At 49.2% G+C, this 21,971-nt stretch overlaps 1 protein-coding gene across 7 annotated transcripts in view; it reads right to left on the bottom strand.

Annotated features, from left to right (window-relative positions):
- Window positions 1-17,225: 17,225 nt before the first annotated feature.
- The window catches only part of LOC135244543 (arginyl-tRNA--protein transferase 1), a 67,364-nt gene continuing 62,618 nt past the window's right edge, over window positions 17,226-21,971 (bottom strand). For all 7 annotated transcript variants that reach the window (XM_064316926.1, XM_064316932.1, XM_064316925.1 and 4 more), the window contains one exon: window positions 17,226-18,966. In XM_064316926.1, coding sequence (XP_064172996.1) covers window positions 18,788-18,966 — 179 coding nt within the window. In that variant the 3' untranslated portion in view covers window positions 17,226-18,787. The remainder of the gene's footprint in view (window positions 18,967-21,971) is intronic.

Here is a 21,971-nt window from a genome sequence, read left to right as displayed (position 1 = left end):
CTTCTCATTTCAAAAGGAGAGCATTGATCGAAATAGATAGGGGGAAAAAATCTATGCAAACTGAAAGGATAAACAGATTCCTTTACGCTTACAAGGGAACGTCAGCAAATATTGTGCTTTACCATCTTTCTATGACTGCCTGTGTTGCCAGATATTGCGACCCTTCTCCATCCCTCTAACACTGCTGAGGGGCATTTCAAATCATAAAATAGGATTCAATATGCTGTGGAGCACAGAGTCTGCCAAAGGCAAAGAAATCTGACGCAAACCACCATTAAACTTAATTAAGACAAAGATGGTAGATTGGTGTAGTTTTGGTAGTTTGCTAACTCAGAAGGATGACTCAGAATGACCCCCAAAAATGATTAGCACTGCTGTGTGAGGCATTAAGCCTCAATGTGGAAACGACAAATAAAAAGATTGTGCTGTGAGTGACTGTGGTAGCCCTGGTTACAAAAAAATAAAAATACTTGAAATTGCCTGAACCTGGAGAACCTCAGTGAGCAGTCTGTCTTTACTGTTCTGTATGGCAGGAAGTTTGACGATGATATCATAATACCTCCAGCACACATGTAATATATATAAAAAATATGTAGTAAAACAACCAAATCAGCAGAAGAAATGCCACAAGGCCATGTTTAACTTGCTTATGCAAGCAAGGAGCTCTTTCAAAGCCCTGTTTCTGTCTGTTAAGATCAATAAATACAGCCAGATTTCATTCCATTTGTGATTCCCGATGGCATAGGCCTTTTGGCAGGGGTGCATCTTCCAAAATTCTTTGGCAAATATGCCGCGATCTCTCTTGCAAATATTATTTCTGCATTACGTGGAGTAAGGGTGAACCTGTCTGAATGTGACACTAATTGGATGTGACTGTATGAGTTTCGGTCGATCTGACTTCGACAGCGCAGCTACATCCCAGAGAGAGGGAGTGTGTGAAAGAAAGAATTGGCTGGAAAAGAAAGAATCCTGTTGCTGTAGGCTGAGCTGGTAGAGAGAGAATGGCTCTTGTTTCAGAGTTACAGTTGAAATGTATTTCCTATTACAATTTGATTACTGTGGCTCCAAATATTATTTGTATTAGAGCGGTAATTCTTGCCATGGGTGGATGGATTTGTGACTAAATGAGTCTGCCAGCGCCATACCGCGCAGATCTTTGCACTCACGCCCGCGTCGTGCGTTGTTCTGGACAAGAGCGTCGGCTAAATACCAGCGAAGTTAAATTAAGTACGCTTTCTGTCATCCTGCCAGCAAAGCATATTTGAGGTGGAACTGCAGAACGTAGGAGGGAACGAGAGAAAGAAAGTAGAGAAGAGAGGGAGGAGGAGGTGAAAACTGTGAAACGAGTTGATCAAAGAGCGTGAAGATGCGTCTCCCCACGCGTCGCTTCACTCCGCTGTTTTTCTTTGAAATTAAAAGGGAGCAAATTGCTCACCAAGGGGCCCGCGAGAGAGAGAGAGAGAGAGAGAGAGAGAGATCGTGAGCATTTGAAATGCAAACACTCCCAATGTGTTTATTTTCCCAAACCTAGCGAGATAAATCCATTAAGAAAGTAAACAATGAGCGCATTCATTTATTTCATAAATCAAGCGCCTCAGAAAATGAAATATGGGACATTGCTGGATGTCTTCTTCCACAGAGGAGGAGACCAGTAATGCAGTTTCCCGGCACGGACCGAAGTCACGTAATGAGGTCTTTGTGCGCCTTTTTTTTTTTTGTCTTTTTACGACAAAATTCCACTCTTTCACAAAAGCCCTTCCAGACCTGCCAACGGAAACACGCATCCATCCAAATCACATGGTTTGAGTCCATGTCTGCTCCGCTTACCCTGGCATGTTCTCATATAGTCCGTCTGGGTCTAATATAACGCCAGTCACATAAAGAAGATTTCCCCCCCCCCCCACCCCCACCCCCAGCTCCCCCACTCCAGTTTGAACCAAACCGCATTGTGCAAGCATGTTAGGATCAGGAAGAGTGCAGCGGTGGAGTAGGGCTGGCTTAGATTCTGGGCCTGGAGGTTGTGTGGGGTTTGAATCAGGGCTTTGTCTTCAGCCTGGAAAAAAAAGAGAACACATCTAATGAATAAATAAGAATGAGAATGCATCATAATGGGGAGTCTCCCCGCATGTGCACGTGTGTACGTGGTGCCCGTGCGCACAGAGCTGCGAGGGCCCTTCGTCTGGATGCCAGGGTTGCCAGGTTGGCTGGACGGTGGGTGAGGTGTCCCTGCAGTTTCTCAGGCTGTCAGGGATATGGGGGCCATGTGTCCCCACCGAGGGGGGGGGTCAAAGGGTCCTGATGAGCCCCGCAGCCCGTGACCGGGCCGACTGTCCCCACCCTCTGTCTCCTGGACCCCCTCCGGTCCTCCACCCATAGCACCCTCCCTTTCCTCTAAGATGTGACAACAGTACAATTTTTTTTTTCCAACATACTACTGTTTTTGTTGATATTAGCACTTTTAACGTTTGCATCTGTTCTATATTATGTCACATTTAATAAGGGTGCTTTTTAAAAAAAATTAAATAATTTTTTTTTTTTTTTAAAAAGCTTTTAACTGAGGCAACTGAGACTAATGTGAAATAACAACATGCCTGTTGCACAAAGATTCTCTATTCCGAAAGATCCATTTCTAAAAGTTTACTGGCGTCTGGAGCACTTAACCTGTGCACATTTTAGATAAACGGAGGTTTAATTTCTCTGTGCTCAAATTACAAGCGTGGTGTGCTGCCGCACCCCACCACACCTTATTCCCGAAATAAATTCACAGCAAATTCTCCTGGCATTTCCCCTGAGGGTTTTATAACCAGAAAGCTCAGATGTCTGAATCTGTGAGGAGTTCAAACCGGGCAGATTAGCATGATTAGCATCAGAAGGGTGTTATAGAGGGAAACAATGGGCGTTGACCCACTGTGTTCTATGGTCTCTCAGGAGAGCTCCAAGAATCTGAGGATAAATCCCCTTTGTGTGCACGCACGCGCATACACACACACACACGCACACACACACATACACACACAAACACACACGCACGCACGCGCATACACACACACACACACACACACACACACACACACACAGATACATAAACACATGCACACGCAAACACACACGCACGCACGTACATACTCACACACACACACACACACACACACAAACTTGGACGTACAACAAACTTTAAACAACATGGCCTTAATCGCTCCCTCTGTGCTAACCCAGAGGGAACACCCTAAAATGCACTCTGCACCCCAACAACACAAGGGCTCTTTGGGGGAAGAGAGGGGGAGGGGGGCCTCCCAAACTTCAAACGATAAGACCTTATCCACCCCCCCTCATATCGGTTCAAAAACAGGCCCGGTCCCCCATGCTCCACCCAGTAACCCCACAGTAAATCTGACACGGGGTACACTAGGAGCCCACAGACTAACTTCACTGCTGTTTTTAACCTGTTATACATCCACTTCTGTGTTCTTAGACACACTTTTCAAAAACACACTTTCTGACTGTTTTAGGGGTGCCAGCTCATCCAATATTACAACACAACACTCATCAGCTGAGGGTTTATCTGCTGGACACAGGGCGGGTGGCGTAACTGTCTCCATGATGAGAAATTGTGAGGCTATTCAGCTACCCTGACTGCACATAAATAGTGTTGCTAAAGCCTGTGTCCACTTCTGACACGCCAGATTTCAAAATGAATCAATTCCTTGTGGATTTTTTTGAAAAGGTCAGCGTTATCAGTCATTATCAGTGACTGACTGCGAGTTCAGCATTCTGGGGGAATAAACACTCACTGACACACGCGCGCACCCTCAATCACAGATAATTCTCTGAAGAGGCTAGTTATCCACGTAAGTCCCCATCTGAAATGATTTTTGACGGTATGATGGTTTATTTTGCTTATGGGGATATGAGAGTGCTGGTGTCGGTGCTGCGCGAATGTTGTCGCTCTCTACAGAGCGCGAGCGAAGCCTGGGTTTCCCTGCTTAATCTGTTAATGTATTCCTGGGGTCAGAGTGCTTCCCCCCCGAATCAATGGGGGGATTTAATCAGCTTTCCCCGGAATGTGCCCCATCCGCACTCCTCTTGGGGGAAAACATCCACCTCTGTTTTGCCACGTCGTCCAATTTTCCGCAGGATTTAACAGTAAAAAAAAAAGGAGGGAAAAAAACAGGACCAGGACTGAACAGAGACACAGAATTCCTTCTCTTTAACACTCACTGTGTCCCAGAAGTATATTGTCTTTCTTTTCTCTCTCTCGTTCTCTCTCCTCCCTCTGTCCATCTCTCTCACTTTCTTTACACACACACACACACTCTCTCTCTCTCTCTCTCTCTCGCTGGTTTGTCCTCAGAGACCGGCCCTCCAGCTGCTGATTCGGCCTGGCCACATTCAGAGACAGAACTGGGAAGCCGCTCCAAATCTAGAGCAGGCTTTAGGCCGCGCAGGCCGCTGGCTCGCGGAGAGTAAATAAAGGCAGTGGACGGAGGTAGTGAGCTCTACATTACGTCTCAGGGGCCTACTTCTACTTCCTGGTGGGGGTGCATAAACACCACAGCCAGAAAACAAAGGAGCGAAGAACTCCTGCTTGGACAGGGGGGGCCGGCCTGCAAACACAAACACAGAAAGGGAGAGTCAAAGCACAGTCACACACACACACACACAAAACACAAACGCCGTCACGAGAAGCCAACACGCACGTAATCACAGGGGCCTGGCTTTTAGACAAACATTAAACTACGCTAATATTTGAAATAAATCACAGACAAATTCAACGCTTTCTATTCCGTTGACTAGCCATGTATTTATCACACGTCTGGTAACATCAGTGTGCAGCAAACACAAACTGACAAAACACACAAGTAGCTATGTGCTATTAGAAGGAGCTGCACGGGCTAGGCAGCATGGTTAAATTACAGAGTTATTTTACCGTTTTAATATACTAGTTACTAGTTCATACAGGCTATATAAACATATTGACATAACAAAAAAATGACAAGAAATACAGGCCATATTTGCATTTCAAATGTAAATAGCACACATATGGCTTAAATTGTAAAATATTTAAACTTATACTATTTTCATTTTGCGACCTACATAAATCTAGTTAATTCATTGTATTTATTTTCACAGATTTAGCTTAACAGCCATATGTCTAGCGTGAACTATCGCTCAGTACGTCAACTCATAAATAACAGCTTAATACAGGAGGACAGTTTGGCCTGAAGACTCAGGCACAAGGCTGCTCTCCACCAGCAAGGCATGCAGATAAGAGCCTCCCACATCCCTCCCCCCACCCCTTGCAAAAAAGACAAAAAACTTTATAAAAATTTTTTTTTAAATTAAAAAAAAAAAACACAGCACACGTGACCCTGAACTCTGATACAGAGACACCATATTTCCTCGGTCCTAAAGTCTTCATGAAGACTCCACCTGGCCTGGAATAAACTGGAATCAACTATACTTACGAACATGTTGACCACCATGTCCCTCATACCCAAGACCCCACCCCCTTTGTGTCCATCATACCAGACACCTCCCCTTTCCCCTTTCCGTAATATCAGAATCCTCCTCTCTCCCTATCCCGCGTACCCAGAGACCCCGCCCCTTTCCATGTTCCTCACCATAGACACTGGTCCCAGCCCCTTTGTCTGTCACTCTACAGACTCCTCCCCTTTCATTGTCCCTAATACGAGACCCTGCACCCCTCATTATTCCTCATTCTGCAGATTGTCCCCCCATAGAGACCGCGTTCCTCCTCTGGCAGATGCAATTTTCTGCCACTGAGCAGGACTGCAGGGGCTCAGTCCGCCCACTCACCAGTGCACTGCGTAAATACACACCCAAGGCCTTTTAGTACGCACTCAGATTTGTGTTTATATTAGGTTTATATTCCCATGAGAAAAAATAGCATGCTGAATTATACCTGAAGTATACTCTTTTATACTTATAAGAATAGTTGTACAGTTCAATTAAAATAAAATTAAAGTTTTTGTCAAGTATGCTTTATTAAGCTGCTAAATTTTAATTTACTTTGTTTCATATGCTAACCCTTCTGGCAGACAAGATATTTTTCAATAAATATGCTCACACATACACATACACACACACACAATGATTTGCCTGCTAGTCAATGTTTAATACTACTCAGTAAAAAAAAAGCTCTAAAGAAAATATTATTGGAGTTGTCCATCCAAAAGGTCATTTCTTTCAGATATTGCAGATGAATATATCGAGCAATCAATAATTCTACTGATCCATTGTTCGTTTGTTAAACCTCTGTAAGAAAGGTCACAGTACCACGGACTGCACGCTCAAACTGGCCTCACAAAACAAACCCGCAGCACATCCACACGTTCTCACACATTCAAACCGCTGCAGACAAATGGGCTTCATCGTCCGGGCTCCGTCATGCGAGGGCGCTCACTAAAACACAGCTGTCCTGGAAACAACTCATTTCTCACTAAAAGCAATGACTCATTCCATAGGATAAATATTGTCCGCGGCCTGTTGTCAGACTCGCTGCTGTCAAGCCGTTTGTTAATGTGTGAGAGAGAGAGAGAGAGGAAAGGAAGGGGAGAGCTGTGCAAGCTGTTGACAGGTAATTTGCGGAGTGCTGTGCGTACCTGAGGGAGACAGGTATTTCAGTTATCACTGGGCCTTTTTCTTTGCACACTTCCTGTTCACCTACGTCACCGTTACCACGCATTTTTCAAATCGGTCTTTCCGAGCTTGCTTTGCACACGTGGCTCTTTCCATCGCTGCACTCTCTTTCTCACACACAGCTTTCTCGTGTCATTTTCCTGCTATCTTTTCCCACTTTCCTCCCATTATCAGTCTTTCTCTCTTATACTCTCTTCACCTCATCTCCTTCTGTTCTCTCTCTGTCTTTCTCTATGGATATGTCTTTGTGCCATACCAGCTTAATCTGGTTATCAATGGGGAGATGGAGTATGAGATGGAAATGGGGGTGAGAGGAGGGGGGGGGGGGGGTTTGGTAAAAGGCGAGACAGACCCCCACCTCCCCCACCTCCCCCGCCCCCCCCAGCCTCACAAAGACTTGATCTCTGCATTCAGTTGCCAGCTCGCTTCCTGTCTGTGGGGCTGCCGAGGTCAGCAGTTTGATAAACACATAAAGCCTTGAAATGACACCATGAAGCCCCTCGCACTGCCCCTCGCTGGCCCTGGCCTGCCGGTTCCCACAGCCCGACTGCCTGTCACTCTAACCCCCCCACCCCCCCGCGTGGAGATGACAGCCCGTCAGCGCTGGACACAGGGTGGGCACCCCGCCCGAGAGCCCGCCCTTTCTCCCGCCCGTCTGTCTGTCTGTGCCACACACAAAACTGCATCCCTCTTCTCTCTCTCCCTCCCTCTATCTCTCTCCCTCTTCTCTCTCTGTACCTCGCTCTCTCCCTCTTTCTCTCCCTCTCTCTCATTCTGCCCGTCGCCCGGGTAAATGGGCAGAGGAATGTGGCAGGGAAGAATCTGCTCTTTTGAAAGGACACTGGGGTCCAAGTGTGGGATCCTCCAGACTGCACCAGCAGCACGAGCGTGCAGGGACCGGCGGGGCTAGAAGGAGCGCCCCAAAATAGCGGGGGGGGGGGGGGTGCGCACCCAGTGCACAGTACCAACCACTCTATACAGAAATGTACATCTCTTTTCATTCCTCCCTCTCTCACGCCCTTTTGCTCTACCTCTCTGTTAACGGTTAAGACATGGGGTAATTTTCGGTGTAGGGAGGGGTTGCTGGTGCGTGATCAGAGAGGGGGGGGGTCGGCCGTGCATGACATTCTTCCGAGGGACCCCCCCCTCTGACCAGTCAGGGCTGGAGCTGTTGGGGTGAGTGAAGATGTCACTCACAGTACACAGGCCTATGTAACACATTTAGGGGAAGCCAAGTCATTGTATGGGGGGAGGGGGGCAATAAGTAGCATAGACCCAGAGGTTGCTTTCTGTGGAGGTGGTGGGGGTTTTGGGGCCAAACTCCTAATCTCAAGGAATAACCAAGTCACTTTGACATCATGTTATGGTCCTCACAAATGGAAAAAATACGGCTTGGGACCAGAGACTGTCCCAACATCCCACCACTTCAAGAGGTGACTAAAGGGCCACTTCCACTAGAAGCAACATCTGCAAAGATAAACTAGAAAACCTTTGAGTGCATGCCCACGAGACCATGTTTTAAACCTGTACACATCTGACAATCAACACACGCACGCTTTCCGGGAGAGATCTGATCTGATCATTCTTGTTCCAGCTTATTTTTGCAGCAATCATTGTAGTGCACACAGCTTCATTCACTTGAACTTCTTTATAAAATAAATAAATTTAGTTATAGTCATTTTTGGTGTCGCAACAATAGCTGTGCCTGGCAACAGGGAGTTCAAGCTGGAAACATCTGTATAAATTCATTTCCAGTAGGCCGGTCGCTGAGGAAATTCAGCCACTGCCTACATTGCGGTCCAGACCACCAAGGCCTTCCCTCAGTTCTCGTTAAGATTGCTGAAATGAAACTCTAAATGCACAGCATTTCCAAAATGCGAAATTCTGGAGGAAACACTAAAATGTGAGCAAGTAACGGAGTGAGTAACACGAACGAGTGTTCTGGACCGAGGACCGATGTTTCCACAAGAGCTTACTATGATTCGAAGTTCAGCTGTAGGTTAAACCTGGGAGTCTCAGACCACCAGACCCAGTACAGAACCCTATTTTCCACAGAAAGACCCCACCTCCACACCCACCCCCCACCCCCCACCCCACCCTCGAGTAAAATGACACTCCAAGAACCAGAACCATTTCCTTCAGGAAAGAGTTTGGGTTTGTTTGGTTGATCTCAGTTTTCAGCCTTGGCACACTGGCACTCCTTGTAAACATTAAAAGCACATTAACTAAACATTAAAAGAACATTTGCTCTCCATTTGAGTGGTGCACTTAATTTCGGAGGGGCCAAACCTCACAGCACCAACTCTCAAACCCTCGAGCTTCCCTCTTCTCCCCATCGTGGTTCTTTAAAGGCTTGTAAGTGAATTAAAATTGCCTTTAAATTAGCCAGAGCCTCTTCGAGGGGAAGAGTGTGGGGTTGGGGCTTTTCCCCTGGATTCCAGTGTAATTACTGGGCTTTAACCGTTTTGGATACTCACACGCCAAGCGAAACAAGCAGTCCTGCCAACCCTCCCCATGTTTATTTCTCTCAATTTTTCATATTTTTGGTCACATATACAGAATCTGCATTTAATTTACATGGCAGCCCTCTAAAGCCTCTTCTCTCTCTCTCTCCCCCCAACTCTGTTTTCGCACACTCAGCAAGTATGCAGGCCAAGCCAGGGATTTGTGGCTGGTGTTACTCTAGACAGGGGATCGGGAATATTTCGGAGTCTCACTTGCCAACAAAATTCTCCACGGTAGTACCACACACAAATCTGCTCAGATCACTGCTAAACACACAGACTTAGAATTCCAAAGGCTTCATTTGATTCGCGTAAAGCCATCCAATCCGCTGTGCTCCCTCGAAACGAGCCTAATCTGAGGACGCAGCGGGCATGATTATAAACTTTGATGAATCGTGCTTCCGATTGGGCCTTTCCAAAAGATGCTTTCTCCTATTTCTACTTCTGTGATCAAAGCTGCCCTCTAACTTGTTTAAACCTCCTCACCCTTGACTATGGGCGGCCTCTCTACGCCCTACTCAAACGGCAGTTGGCCTGGGGTCTGCAAGCGCTCACATTAACCCACTGAAGTAACTAGCACTGAAGGTACGTGTGATCATTTGCCAGGGTTTTTGTTTTTTTCCTTCTCAAAATTTTTCCATTTCTATTTAGTCTCCTTTATTGTCGGGACAGACCAAAGTGCCGTTGCCAAAGCTGTTATAACAAAATGAAGTATTTTTTATTATTATTATAATAATAATAATATGTCCTATAATAATAATGTGCTACAAAAACAGAATGTGATAAAAAAAGATTTTTTTTCCCTCTACAGGCAGGCAGACCGTGCTCTCGATTCAAATTAAAATGAAAATGAAAATATGCTTTATTGATCTGACCAAACACTGGCTTAGCACTCCGATCAAAGCCGTGATCTGCATTCACCTGCCAAAGACCCACACACGAGCCTGGAACCCCACACCCACACACGAGCCTGGAACCCCACACCCACACACGAGCCTGGAACCCCACACCCATACACGAGCCTGGAACCCCACACCCACACACGAGCCTGGAACCCCACAGCGTTAATAGCGGCCCTTGTGCGGGGGTGCAGGGGGGTGCGGGGGCCCCCGCGTGGGGACGTGACCGTGAGTCACGGGCTTGGAATAGCGCTGGAGCCGCCCGGCGCGCTCACGCGTCTCGTCTCCCTGCCTTCTGAGGACACGACGGCTCGCGGTCCGACTCCCACACAAGCTGGGCTCTTTGTTCCAAAGCCACCGCTCTCGCTCTGCTCCGCTCCAAAAACCAGCGGGTCCAAACGAGCGCGAGCCAGTCCAGGATCGCTGCTGCGGGGGGATTTTTGGAGTTAGAGCGGATCTATGTTTTTTAAGTGGTTTTGGAAAGGGCTATGGGAGAGAAGATGATTTCTGACATGTTCAGAGCCCATATCGGATTTGATTAATGGGCTCTGTGGTCAGGAGCTCAGGCTGAACACATCATCACTGGGAGATGCATCACTGCAACAACATGGCTTCCATTTCCAGCGCAACTGGCCATTTAGCCAGCTGCACCTAAAAGTCTTTACAATTCATTCAGCAAAGATGTGCCTCGATCAGGGCCAAACATTTACTCTCCTATCAGGCAAAACACTTCTGCAGCTAGAAATATCCCACTCAAGGTTACAGTAGCAATATCCCACCTAGGATTTGAACCTGTAACCTTCCAAGGCAGCGCACATTACACCACAAGCTGCAAATGGGAAACAATATAACGAATACTAGCTGAGGTGTCCTTCAAAATCTCGCTCTTAGCATACATAGCGTGAATACCTGCAGAACAACGCATGTCTAAAACAACCAGTTCTCCCATCGCTCCTTCTAAAAGGCTTCACGCACCAATGCCAGTGATCTGTCATCAGTAGCGTGCCGTTCCTCAATCCGGTCCCTAACCTCCAATTCCTCTGGTTAACCATGGTACCCCAGACCAGTGCTGTGTAAATGGATCCCGCAAGCTTCAAACCTCCAGACCCTTCGCTGAGCCAGGTTGGCATAGCCACGTAAACACAGCGTGGTCTGGAACTCATTTCTAAAGGGAAAAAAGGCTTGATTCTGGTCCTGGAAGGTTGAGTTTTGAGCCCTGGAGCCTTGGTATTTCTTTAAAAGACCCTCAGAACACATTTAAAGTAGTGAAATTGCCTGTAAATTGTTGTAAAAATGACCCTCCAGCAGTCCATGATGTCCCATTAGATGTAAGGTGAGGGTGGAAGAGGTGGGGGGGGTGGACTCCCTAAAGGACTGAGTTTGCCACCTGTTTTTTTCTTTTTTTTAAGGAAATTAACTGACACGCATCAGCTTAATCAAACAAGCTCTGCGGTTTGGCTCTCTTATGTCTTACCTCAGCACAGAATCTGCAGAGCAGACTAGAGCCAATCGTCCTAATTAAAAATAAAGCATGAGCCACGAAGCATTTGGGGTCACAGGTGGCCCCCTAATGTTCCACCAAGGGGACGATGGGATAGATTCTCTGTGATGAGACCCTGTGTGTTGTGGTGGTGATTTGTCCCTTCCTATATTGGAGAGGGACATGTCCCAATTCTGGTGACGAGGACAAATATTAGTTTTTTTTTATTTTTAAAGTGTTTTTGCAATTTAGCCACCGTGGGGGGGTAGCCAGGGGGTATCTGACCGTGGCACAAGGACTGACGACGGGGGGCGGGGGGGGGTAAACGCCTCCTTCCCACCCCTCCCTGCCTGGCACGCCTCGGGGCAGAAAAGCCCTTCCAGGAGGACCAGGGCTCACGCCACATGTGAAAACCGAGTGAGCTGCCAGCACAGCCCTAGCAGGAGTCCCTCCTTCATCAAAACCCAGGATAGAGAGAGAGAGAGAGAGAGAGGGAGAGAGAATAGAGAGAGAGAGAGAGAGAGAGAGAGAGAGAGAGAGAGAGAGAGAGAGAAGAGAGAGAGAGAGAGAGAGACAGAGAAGAGAGAAAGAGAGAGAGAGAGATTGAGAGAGAGAGAGACAGAGAGAGAGAGGGAGAAATAGAGACAGAAAGAGAGAGAGAGAGAGAGAGAGAGAGAGAGAGAGAGGAGGAGAGAGAGAGAAAGAGAGAGAGAGTGGGGCTTGTGAAACCGCACCGGTCGCACGCACACACGAAGGTTGACGCGTCGACGTGCAGACACGCGTGCGCAGCGACACGCAAGCGTCCGGGAGCGCGTGCAGAACTTTCGCTTTCGCCTGTCAGTCCAGGCCTCTGATCCCCCCGTTTATCGGCCCTGTGAACGCGGGGCTTAGGAGGGTTTGATGCAGCGCGGGGTTCGAGACATTTTTGACATTTCAGAAACGCGTCGCGAATCGGGAATGCCAGTTAAAGTCAGCGAGCTCGTGTAAATCTAAGTGAGACTCAGAAAGGGAGACTTGCTGTTCAACTGCATACTGTACAATAGAGACAGATAATTCATGTGCGGAGTAAGATGTCACAGTATTCTTGGAATATTTGGGAAACCATTCAAGAATAAATAGAATAAACAATTAAAGAGAAAATTATCATGAATATTTATTAGGCCACAAATGTATTTATTTTTAAAATTTCAAATTAAGAGTTCAAATTAAAATGGTAAAGATTGCATTCAAAATTTAAACTCTATGAGCAAAGCCATAGATTAAGCAACACACATTTTACACAGTAAAGAATTCAATTAAATGTGATTTAAGGTGCTGTTAATACTTGAGAACTGAGAGGCTGGGGGTATTAGGTTCATATTTAAGAGCCAATGAATGGCTGTTATGTTCTGGCATTTCTGCTTTTCCAGTGCGTGCAATGGTTTGAGTTCAATATAAACACACCCTTACTGAGCTTAACAAACTACATGACAGAAGCCATGTTAAAAAAAATACAGGCTCTATCAAACTAAATGCAAAACACACAAGACACATATCCAATAAATCAGAAATGAAAACGGTTCTTGAATTGCTTAGCTTGTTGCAAAATGTAACTATCCCCACTGGAGCTATGTAGCCAGCACAGGTCATAAATATCAGTGTTTTCATAATTGTAATTATAGATATTTTCTGTCCTTATTCCGTTAACTGGAGGCCAAGTCCCCCTTAGACTCAGTGGGTTGCCGTGGCGATGCCAAGCACTCCCCGAACAACAACAGAAGCATTGAAAGGGAAAGAGGGAGAGTGAGCGAGAGAGCGGGGGGGGGGGTGAAAAGACGAGGGAAGAGAGGCAGGAGGGAAAAAACTCACCTCTGCATGAAACGTCGACAGTGCTTGAGTGTATTTTGTGTACAAAAGCAACAGCAGAGAACAGAGAAGAGGAAGAAAATTCAGAGGGCCAGTGAAGAGGCTGCTCGGGGGAGCGGCGGGCGCGAGGTCCAGAGTGTTGTGCGGGCCGGCGGCCGGACTGAAAGAGCGTTCGGAGCGGGTCCTTCTGAGGGAACAGAAGGCGCTCCTCAGCCGTGCGGGCAAACCCACTTCACCTCGCTTTTCAGCCCACATCTCATTAGTATTATTCCAGCACCGGGAACACACAGGCTCCATGCGAGAGGGAGGGAGAGAAAAGGGGGATGGAGAAGAAAACGAGTGTTGACCACTCCGTAGTCTGATGAGACAAATCCACTGCCATTTGCACCAGCTAGAACATTCTATTCAGTCCCAGCGACTAAAGTAGGAAACCGCTCGCAGAAACCCGTTTGAATAAAGTATCTGAAACATGACTGAATTACATGCTTGTTCACCTTACTGGTATCCTTTCCACATGGACTTTAGCAATCTGCCACACAATGTGACTACCGTCTCATTGGCAGATTATGACTCTCACTTTAGAGCCCTTTCCCCATTTTAAAACTTCTATCCTCAGTTACTCATGACAGAGTGACTTTTCTACAGAAAGTGAGGGGTAGAAATGGAGGGGGAAAACAGAGGGAGGGAGGGAGGGAGGGAGGGAGGGAGAAAAGCGTGCTGGTAGTGAGATGAATCTCTCTGACAGCCCGCGCTGAGAGAGGACTCCCCTGGTCCCCCGCGCTAATCCCCCAGAGAAAGGGCTGTATTTAGGGTGCGATACGCTTAATCTGTGGGCCTCGCTAACAAAGGAGCCCTGCACTTCCTGTGGTCCGGAAGTTTCCACCGGGTCCTGGCGGGAAGGGGGGGTTCACAGGGATGCCAACGCAGACAGATTGCACAGGCACACACACACACGCACGCACACACACACACACTCACTTACGCCCGCACGCACGCACGCACACACTCACGCGCACACACACACACTCACTCACACACACACTCACGCACGCACACACGCACGCACACACACACACACTCACTCACGCACACACTCACTCACGCACACACACACTCACGCACACACTCACGCACACACACACACACTCACGCACGCACACACTCACGCGCGCAGGGGGGAAATGAGTGCGCACACCTCTCAGACTGCTTTGTCAGGGTTTGGATCAAAAAATGGCCACTGTAATGAAATAAAAAGGAAACGGAAAAATGAGTCAAAGCACAGGGAGCCCGCAACGACGTTAGCAAACAGGAAATGAGGACGACCAAGAGCCGCACGAAGGCTGCTATTCCACTTACGTCTTCGGCATCGCCTCCGTCTCCCGAGGTTTGTTTTTGCAGGTAACTGCAGTCCTGGCCTCATGAAAAAGGTCACTGCTAGCTGAGCTAGCCAGAGCTGTATGCTAGGGATCCAAACCACAACTGCTGAGCAGCAAGGTTCCTGGGGGGGGGGGGGGGGTCAACTTTTCAGCAATCTTTTAACTTCCTAACCAGCTGGCACAGAACGTTCTAGCAAGAATGCCCTGAACTCTTACTATCGTTATACAGGAGAAGCAATACCATGTTGTATTCACACTGTAATAGAAGGAGAGGTAGCATGCTACTTAGTGCCAGAGTGCTGTCGATTATCAGGGAGGGCTGCATCTGGTCCGATGCTACAACTGAATATAAATGAGAAGTTCAGTAACTGCAGCTGTAAATGGTCATCCTTCAAAGGCTTTATAAATCCTTTGAGAATTATTTGATTTTAAGCCCATTCTTTCGACAAGCCTCTTCAATTCAGTACGATCTGTACTTCTCAGATCCCTTTTCAAATTTCGAGACTTGACCATTTTTTGAAACACGCAGTTCTTTCGACTACATGAAACCTGATTGTACAATTGCACAAAACATCACATCTGGAAACTGAATTGGAATTTGGATTACGTATACCTTAGTATTTTCTATATGTTTTGCAAGTATGGCTGACACAGCGCTCTGTAAATTCTTAAGCGATGGTATTTCATACGGACAGAGTCATTGGGGACACGCAGACCGACAGACAGCAAGTAACTGAAACCAGCGGCCTGAGAACATGAAGCAGCAGATAAGTATCACTTTCTCCACATTCTCTCCTCCTTGTTTTCATTTTCATGTACTTGCATTCTTCCCCTTCCGTTTTGGACCGTTGAAGGTGAGCAGCTGCGCCCTCCGCGCGCGTGTGGAAACGCGCTGGCGTGCGGACGCGGGACGGCGTGTGCGGGGGTGCACTGACGCGCGACGCGTCCTCTGGCTCCCGGGCCCTGCCTGGGGGAGGAGAGAAGAGCGCTCAGCGTTCCGCCTGCCGGATGTGCGGACCCCTGCAGACGCGCTCCTGATTCCGCTGGCTTTCCAAAAAAGAGAGCTCAGTGCCATCTCTACTTTCTGTGCTCCCCTTCCCCCCAAAAAAACATCATCCCTGTTACAGGATGCAGTTTATTCCTAATTCAGAAGCACTTCTCAGAACTGAAACCAGCAGAATGGTTTGTGAATAGAGGGCATAACCCAACAGTGTGCTCCCCTCTTCTGGATCCAGCACCAGGTACCATTTTTTACATTTTATTCCCTATTAAGGACTGATTATTATTTTTATTTCTATATATTAACTGAACTGAAAGTTGCAGAATGTCAAAAATAAGCACTTTAAAAAAAAAAAGTTATACCGTTTCTGTAAAAACAGTGCGAGCCGCTCTCAAAAGTATCAGTTGCCATCTGAGTGAGTTTCAGATTAGCACGGCGGAACGAGGCCTTTGCTAAGATGGCCTCCTGCGAGCGAGAGAACGGCGTGACTGAGGATAAGCCGCAGAGGCAGGGCATGCTGGGACGTCGGGGCCGGAGACGGAGGCCCGGGGAAAGCGTGGCGAACGCGGGACGGAGAGCAGAGCCAGAACCCGCCAGGTCTGCGCCAGCGTTCCTTCCCTCAGTAATTAGCCTGTCATACTGACACAACCCCAAACCCAGGCCAGGCATTCAGAGGGGCTCAGTGATTACCCCTACCCCATTCCACCCCCTAGGGGTTCTGGGAAAGGCTGCTAGACACTGTGTCTCTGACTGAGGAGGTGGGAATCTGGGCTTTGACCACAATGGTTACAGTAAGAATTCAGGCATAAGCAGCTTATAAAGAGATAGCATTACTGCTATTGGTGGCTTTAGTATTTTAGTAACTTTTATATTCCATACATTCCGTTCCTCCAAGAGGGGGGAAAAACTGCCAAAATGTGCAGAACTGCCAGAAACCTCCAGACAGTACACATTATACCCCACATGCATTCTGCTTAACCACCTTAAACTCTGACATGGCTCGAGAGTGTGTTGAGAGGTGTGCTGCCCTTACAGCATATTTTGGAGCCATTGGCAGGTTCTCCAGTTTGCTCAGAATGGCAGGTACTTACCCTGGTGGAGGGGTCACACATCCGCTACCTTCACAAACCTGCGTTTTTAATTACATCCATCGGCCGAGCGGCGGGCCAGCGACAGACTGCTGGCTCACCTCAAATCCCTCACCTGTCGACCGCCTGGAGTCAAATCCCAGCCCAATCACAGCACGCGGTGTCCACCAATGGCGGGCTTCGTCTTCTGAAACATCCGAATATCTTAAGCGAATCCACTTACGCTGTGTGTGTGTGAACATTCCGCGTCACTCAGGAACATCAGCATATTTCCCACAACCCCCTCCTTCCCTCAGTGCAAAAATACGCACGTCCCGAAATCCCCAAAAATTCAAAGCACACAGAAAGTAAACCTCATATGAAGCCAGCCTCGTTGTCTTTCAATGCAAATGAAAAGAATAGTTCATATCTTTATTTTGTTTGCAATAAAATAATATTGTAAGATACAGAAAAATTATATTCATTGAAAGCTACAAGTCTCCATGACAAGACAAAAAAAAAGCACTGAGAATTGGTTCTCAGGGGTACATGTTTTTGCATTTGCATTACATAGCAGTAAAATAAAACATTAAAAAAAAAAACCTTCTTAATTATTTTCAACCCAACAGTGTAAATAGGCCTGGCCCCTGAACCTGGGACACCACTTAAACCACTAACTCAGTCCACCAAAACACTGATCTCAGATCAGTAAAGATGAGGCCCTCCTTCCTGAACCCTCACCCATTCAATGTTGACTTCTATCTTCTACCCAGGAGTCCCTGGTCTGATATTAAAGAGTGCAATATGGCTCAACAAACGCAATATGGCATCTATGGCATTGTGGGATACTGTCTGATAATGCGCTGGCTTCATGCCCAGATAGCTGCTTCTGCGCTCAGTGCTACAGCCTCATTTGTTCGCCGTGAGTCGATTCCCACAATCCTCTGCATCGGGTCCCAGGCTCACGGGCCCCCGGGAGCTAGCGGTGGAAAGGTGAGGTTCTCGTGAAGGCCATAAAGGTGGGGTGACAGTGAGCCGTCCGTCGCCGGCGTGTTTGGGCTGGAAGGTTGGGTGAAGACTGGCCCAGTGGAATTCTGGGGGCGCGGGGGGGGGAGCGGTGGGGAACTGCAATGTGGGAAGCCGTCCGGAGGACCGTCGGCTCTTCAGGCCTCAGGCCCACACAGCTGCGGTTGCGTTCTCTTTTCTAAACCGTTCCCTCGCAATCAACTCCCCGTCAGCTCCACTGACCTCAGATCAGTGTTCTGCCAGAGACCGCACGCATGCGCGCTGGCCTACGCTGGTCTGAGGTCAGTGTGGTGAAGGGGGGGGGGGGATGCAACCTCCAAAACCCAAAACCTCATTCACATCAGTCAGAGAACAGAGCCCGGCCTTCCCACAGACGGACGGACGGACGGACAGACAGACAGACAGACCTGGCATGGCTTTGAGTGGCTCAGGTCTCTCTGAATGGGGTAAAAGCTTTCTAAAAGAGTAGAAGCACTCTGATGTACTGATGTAGGTGCACAGAGGCACAGAGGCATAGATCTCTAGATGAAAACGCTGCAGTTGAAGTATCCCCCAGGTAACAGACAGTTCAGTAACCCTTCTGAAGACTCTAAGCATCAGTAACTGTGGATTCTTAACATTAAGGGCCGTCCCAAATCAGTCATTGTCAAATGAAATGGTGTTCTGCAAGCGAGTGAGACACACGTGTGACTATGCTGTGGGTTTCATATACAAATCAGTGAATCTGTGGAGCAGGAAAAAGGGGCAAATTCTGCGACGGAGACAGACGGGCAGACAGAAAGACAGACAGACAAACCACACCCTTCAGTAAAATGGTGCATCAAGAATGTGACACGGACAGACAGACCGACAGACACAAAGATGTGCACATTAATGACGTTTCTGTGAAAGTGGGCGGTGAGGCGCCCTCCGCTGAGCGCCCCCTGCTGGCTACGCCCGGTACAGGAGCATCCTCTCGGCGCAGGCCTGCCCCACCAGCCTGGCGTACTGCTCCACCTCCCGCTCGTCGCTGGGGCCGCGCCGCTTGCGGGCGTAGGCGGCGTAGGGCATGACGGCCCGCCGGTGCAGCACCAGGACCCGGTCCAGGTCCTTCAGGAACCGCTCGTCCACTGGAACACAAAGCCAAAGCAGGAGGCGCGGTCAAGCGTGCGGTTCACACGAACACGCTTTCCAGCGCACACGCGTGCACTCACACAGACACGCGTGCACTCACACAGACACGTGTGCACTCAAACAGACACGCGTGCACTCACACAGACACGCGTGCGCTCACACACACACGCGCACTCACACAGACACGCGTGCACTCACACAGACACACGCACACTCACACAGACACGCGTGCACTCACACAGACACACGCACACTCACACAGACACACGCACACTCACACAGACACACGCACACTCACACAGACACGCGTGCACTCACACAGACACACGCACACTCACACAGACACGCGTGCACTCACACAGACACACGCACACTCACACAGACACACGCGTACGCTCACACAGACACACGCGTACGCTCACACAGAAACACACGCGTACGCTCACACAGACACACGCACGCTCACACAGACACGCGTGCACTCACACAGACACGCGTGCACTCACACAGACACACGCACACTCACACAGACACGCGTGCGCTCACACAGACACGCGTGCGCTCACATGGACACACGCACACTCACACAGACACGCGTGCACTCACACAGACACGCGTGCACTCACACAGACACACGCGCACTCACACAGACACACGCGCACTCACACAGACACACGCACACTCACACAGACACGCGTGCACTCACACAGACACTCGCACACTCACACAGACACACGCACACTCACACAGACACGCGTGCACTCACACAGACACGCGTGCACTCACACAGACACGCGCGCACTCACACAGACACACGCACACTCACACAGACACACGCACACTCACACAGACACACGCACACTCACACAGACACGCGTGCACTCACACAGACACGCGTGCACTCACACAGACACACGCGCACTCACACAGACACACGCACACTCACACAGACACACGCACACTCACACAGACACGCGTGCACTCACACAGACACGCGTGCACTCACTCGGGCACACGTGCACTCACGCGGGCACTCACGCGGGCACTCACGCGGGCACACGTGCACTCACGCGGGCACACACGTGCACTCACACGGACACATGGGTTCGATGTCTCTGTTGTTGGCAACGCTCCTGGCAAAGCGAGCCTGGCTCTCCACAGCGAAACACCTTGACCTGCAGCCCGCCCTTTACAAGCCACAGCGGTGATTAAGTGTACCTGGCGTGGCTCTGCCCTGGCACGCTCTCCGCCCTCCTCCACCTCCCCACCGCCGCCGCCGGCTGCCCCTGCCGTTTAGCAGGCCCTGTTCCTGGACCCTCATTAGGAGCTCCGGGAGAAAGCCCGCTCCCGTCCCCAAAGACCCGTGAACACAACAACACACTGCGCCAACAACCCACAGACCGTTTGTGAAATGCGCTGTAATCGCAGCGCACGCTAACAAAGACGACGGAAACAGTCCCCCACAAGGGTCCAGGCCGCGGACCATGCCATGCCTTGGGGCCGGCAGGGGTTTCTGGGTAATCGCTAACCTCAGGAGTTTCTCCACTCCATCAACTGCCAGAATAATAGCAGCGGCCCTTTCAGTCGGCCAATAAACAGCCAGAGGAACAGCACCACAAGTCCACTGGTCTTACGCCCGATCCAAAAGAGGGAGAGAGAGAGGGAGAGAGGGAGAGAGAGAGAGGGAGGAGGGAGGGAGAGAGCGAGAGAGAGAGAGAGAGAGAAAGGGGGGGGAACAAACACGTTTCAGATCCAGGGGAACACACGGCTCTTTCTGACTCTCCTACTCCACTCCCCCCACTCCATGCTCTGGGTGTCACTGGAGCTCACAGCACTGTGTCCATCTGGTGCCCAGCTGACTGAGTCTGGGGGGGGGGGGGCAGGATAGGAATTACTCTCCCTCATCCCACCCGTGCACGGGAAAGGGTTCATTTTTCACTCCGCTGCTTGAATAACGCCACAGAAGCTTCTCGCAGTCCCCTCCATTACACGGCTTCAGTACTCAGCTGGGGGAGAGACAGGGACGCAGAGACAGACATGCCCGGCTCCTCCACTTCCTGTTGCCTGCTTTCTGATTGGCAGACACGGGACCGGTTTCCAGCTAAGATGGAAAAACCCACCCATCCATCCATCAGAGACATTAAACCCAAATTATGAAAAACAGGGAGCAGGAAGGAGGGAGGGAGGGAGGGAGGGAGGACGGGAGGAGAACGTAAAGCATTAGAGGAGTAATGAAAAACACGCACGAGATGCTCTCCTTATTTCATACTTTTTTTCCACAAGTGTGTTTCCACAGAGCTTCCGGAAATAAGAGGCCTTGGAAAAGGTCCCTCGGATTCCCCACTAATTTCTCTTTCCCCATCTCCTGCCATAAATATTTAGACTTCTGTTTTCATCCAGCTATATCGCAAGCCTTATTTAAACCTCTGCACTGCGCGTATATCCTCTACGGTTCTGGCAGAAAACAGATTTTAAATGAAACTGCTTTTTTTTTCTGGTGGTGCGATTCATTTTCCACCGCACAAACGCTGTTTCCTGAAATGAGAGTACGGAGAAGTTTAAAGTTTTCATTTGGAATCGGCAATAAGTGAAAGTTGAGAACGTGGACCGGGGCGACAGCGAAATGGGGGAGCCGTATTTCATGAAGAGGAGGCCACAGCTCGCCGCTGTCTGTCGGGCGAAGGGGTCTGAGCGTCGTCACGGCGTCCGACGCCGAAGCAGCCGGCGGGTGGGTCAGGCCGCGGGGGCTCCTACGCACCCTCGCAAGGGCGTCCGCGTGACTCTCCCACAGCCAGCGGGTCGGTGTCAGATGGTATCGCTCCGGTCTGGACGCAAAGTGAGACAGAGCGGAGTCTGGCGACTTTGCGCGGAACGATGGGGGGGGGGGGGGGGGAATTTAAACAACAGTAATAAACAGTGCTTACGAAAGGCTTTTAGCTGCCCAATTAACCTCGCCGCTAACACTGAACAGAGCCGCCGGAGGAACAAGCCTCTCTCTCCG

This window comes from Anguilla rostrata, chromosome 18, assembly GCF_018555375.3.
Source record: "Anguilla rostrata isolate EN2019 chromosome 18, ASM1855537v3, whole genome shotgun sequence".
NCBI lineage: Eukaryota > Metazoa > Chordata > Actinopteri > Anguilliformes > Anguillidae > Anguilla > Anguilla rostrata.
The sequence above is the reverse complement of the archived record's forward strand: the minus strand, read 5'-3'. Positions and strand labels throughout refer to the sequence as shown.